The sequence below is a fragment of the Glossina fuscipes genome, unplaced genomic scaffold (assembly GCF_014805625.2).
Source record: "Glossina fuscipes isolate IAEA_lab_2018 unplaced genomic scaffold, Yale_Gfus_2 121, whole genome shotgun sequence".
Classification (NCBI taxonomy): Eukaryota; Metazoa; Arthropoda; class Insecta; order Diptera; family Glossinidae; genus Glossina; species Glossina fuscipes.
In genome coordinates, this window is record NW_023998464.1 from 2429022 (window position 1) to 2432149 (window position 3128).

The 3128-nt window shown below is 36.3% G+C and overlaps 1 protein-coding gene across 1 annotated transcript; it reads left to right on the forward strand.

Moving 5' to 3' along the window:
- The first annotated feature begins 1381 nt into the window (after positions 1 to 1381).
- On the forward strand, positions 1382 to 2479 carry LOC119640604 (cuticle protein 16.5). The gene has a single exon (XM_038038757.1). The coding sequence runs from the start codon at positions 1818 to 1820 to the stop codon at positions 2169 to 2171; it is 354 nt and encodes a 117-aa protein (XP_037894685.1). The 5' UTR covers positions 1382 to 1817; the 3' UTR covers positions 2172 to 2479.
- The last annotated feature ends 649 nt before the right edge of the window (positions 2480 to 3128 follow it).

Consider the following 3128-nt stretch of genomic DNA (forward strand, 5'->3'; position numbering starts at 1 on the left):
AGGTAGCGGGATTCATAGGAATCCTAAAAGTGGAGGGCTAGGGGCACAGGCGTGTACAATAGATCTTTTATAATAAAATATTGATTAGCACCAAACCCGGAATCAATTTAAGTATGTCCGTCTGTCAGGTTATGGTAAACATTCTACTGATCACATAGTTGAAGCTATTGACCGCGAATTTGTCTGACCAATAAAAAATTCTTGCATGCTGGTTTGTATTGGGAATGGGTTGAAAGACACATCCTTAGCGCAATATAACCACACACCATCTGCTTTGAAAAACTTGTAGGAGCGATTCCACAATAACTGTAGAAAAATAGAAACGATTGACCGTGCTTACTATGTATGTATTATAGAATGTTGAAATTTAATTTTTTTGCCAAAACGTCTGCAACGCACGGAAGGAAGATTCAGAGACTCTAGAAAGTCTTGACTAGTATCAGAATTTAAAATTTCCACGTCTGTGGATGATTCTACAGTACCTGTACAGCATTAAAAAACCGAATATCAGAATAACAGACTTTGAAAAAAAATAAATTGACAGAATGACGTATCGAAATTAGTTTTATTTTTAAGATCAAGGAGGTGAATGTAACAGAATCATCATAGCCGAATATAATTTCCTTACTTGTTCTGTTAACAAATTACAAATGAAATCTACTCATAAATATTTACTTTATGCAAACATAAAAATCGTTTCGCTTAAATTCGGCGAACTGACACAAATTCTAATAATTACAGTTCACGTTGTCTTCCTTAGTTACTCGTTAGTAGAGCGACTAGATTTGAGTTTATCTGTTGAAATGTAGAAAAGATTAGAAGCTTAGACAGTAAAATGTCCGTCAGAATCTTGAAAAAATTTAACGTAATTTTATTCAAAGCAATTTGTACTGCTATCGACAGTTTTCTTAGTCCACTTAAATAGTGAGTGATTATTAACTTTTGTGTTCGAATGTTTGTAGATATATCTGCTGCAGTTTCTGAGTAACGAGCAAAGAGCCAATTTTTCATTGTTTATCAAAAGCAGAGATGTGGTCAGTTCATGTAACACTGAAGGCATGTCTGTCGACCAATTTGGCCCATTTCAATAGCTTTATATTTGCGAACAGAAGAATGTTTACAACGGACGGACAGATGGACGCAGGGATATGCTTAAATCGATCCAAAATTTAATGCTGCTCAAGAATATGTATACTCCGTGGGGTCTGTGGGGTCTCCTTCCGAATACACATACCCCTTATCCAGCGGTGATGGGTATAAAAAAGGATATGGAAAACAGGATTAGCGGGCGCGCAGCAGGAATAACTTATAAAAAATAAATTATAAATGAATACGCAAATTACATACATATAATAGATAACTATACAACTTGCAAAACAAGACAATATTATAATAAATAGAATGTTTAAAGACGTTATACTCAATTCAATGTACATGGTATGATACATATAAAAAGCAATTGTTCGTTTGTAGACTAACATAAAGTTTAGGTTACTGTGTTACTGTCGCAATAAATTTGTCTTTAATTCAGGACGTGACTTGAACGCAAAATCGAAAAACCATTACATAAAACAAATTGACAAATTTTCGATGACATTGAAACAAATTTGTTTTTTCTTGTCTTGTGCTAGCAATATCGTAATGCAATCGCTATGCTACCAACGCAACCTTAAGCAAGGTTCTTTGAATTTTTGATTTTAGTTACGATTGTCTTATTTGTTTCCATCTTTACCTATAAAATGGTCAGTGTTTGTCCATAAACAGCACAGTTCAATTCGTTGTCCTATACAAGAAACATAAGAAACAATATTTTAAAAATGTTCAAATTATTTGCATTCGCTTTGTTCGCTATCGTGGCTTCTGTGATTGCTAAACCCGGCGTCGTGGCTCCAGTCGCTTACACAGCCCCCGTTGTAGCAGCTGCTCCACTTGCCGCTAGCACTGTTGTATCGCGTCAGTACCATGGTGCCTTCGCTGCTCCTTATGTAGCAGCCGCTCCATATACAGCACCTTATTTGGCTGCTCCCTACACTGCTGCTGCTTTGGCTTCCCCTTATGCTGCTCCTTATGTGGCGGCTCCTTATGCTGCTGCTCCTTATGCTGCCGCTGCTCCTTACGTTGCCGCCCCATACACAGCTGCTTATACTGCTCCAGTTTTGCTAAAAAAATAAATTGACGCTTATAAGCAATGCTTATTAGGACAAAATTGCACGTCTGGTCTATATGGAATTCTCAGGATTTTTGTTTTAGTCTAATGTTATCAAATAAATAAGAGTTAAATGAAAAAAAAACTTGATTTACTTTTATTCTTAGCCCTATTTTGATGATGCCTCGTCAAAGTGTTTTAATTAAGGGGATTAATCATGAAACGCTTGGATTGTCATATACATGGCTTTCTTGATCTCTGGTTAATTGGTTGTTTAATGGATTTCTGGTCTTTGTCGACAGTCAAAATTCAAGTGTGAAATTGATCGTAATCACCGGTTTCATTAATTGTCTTCCTTTTACAGTAGAACTCTTAGTAACCCGCGATTAAACTCCATAAATTAAATTTCAAAATATCTTCTTCCTCATCTTCTGTAATTCAGCAAATCAACAAGACACAATTCGCTGCGCTGAATGAAACACTCAAAATGTCGTGGGTTCAAATCTCAAGTGCGGTAGAGTTTTTAATAAAGCCGAAAGCCTTAGATGCTAGTGCTTTTAAGATCTTCAGTCTTAGAATTTATTCTCTGGCTAAATTTATAATAATAATAATAAAGTTGGCGATTAGCTTGTTTGCAGCCGTATTGTTATCACATCCGCCCGCAACTGTGATCATTTCGCGAAAAGTGATCTTTCCCAAGCTTTCTAATTATTTTCTCATTTCGCGATAATATGGTATTAATGTGTTCTGCGATTATGCGAAAGTCGGCATTATGACGTACCGGCATCCTTAATGTGCGTAATATTGTGTTTGTAGTTTCATCGAATACCTTCTTTCCAGTGTGCCTCATAACAAGTAATAGCTTCTGATTCGTTTTCTGTGCCTCGTTAGTTTTGAGTATATTTGTTCGCAAAACACGCTTGATGCGATTTGCTGTACGTTCAGCCTTAATATAGTTCATAACAAATGACTCCGGCTTGCG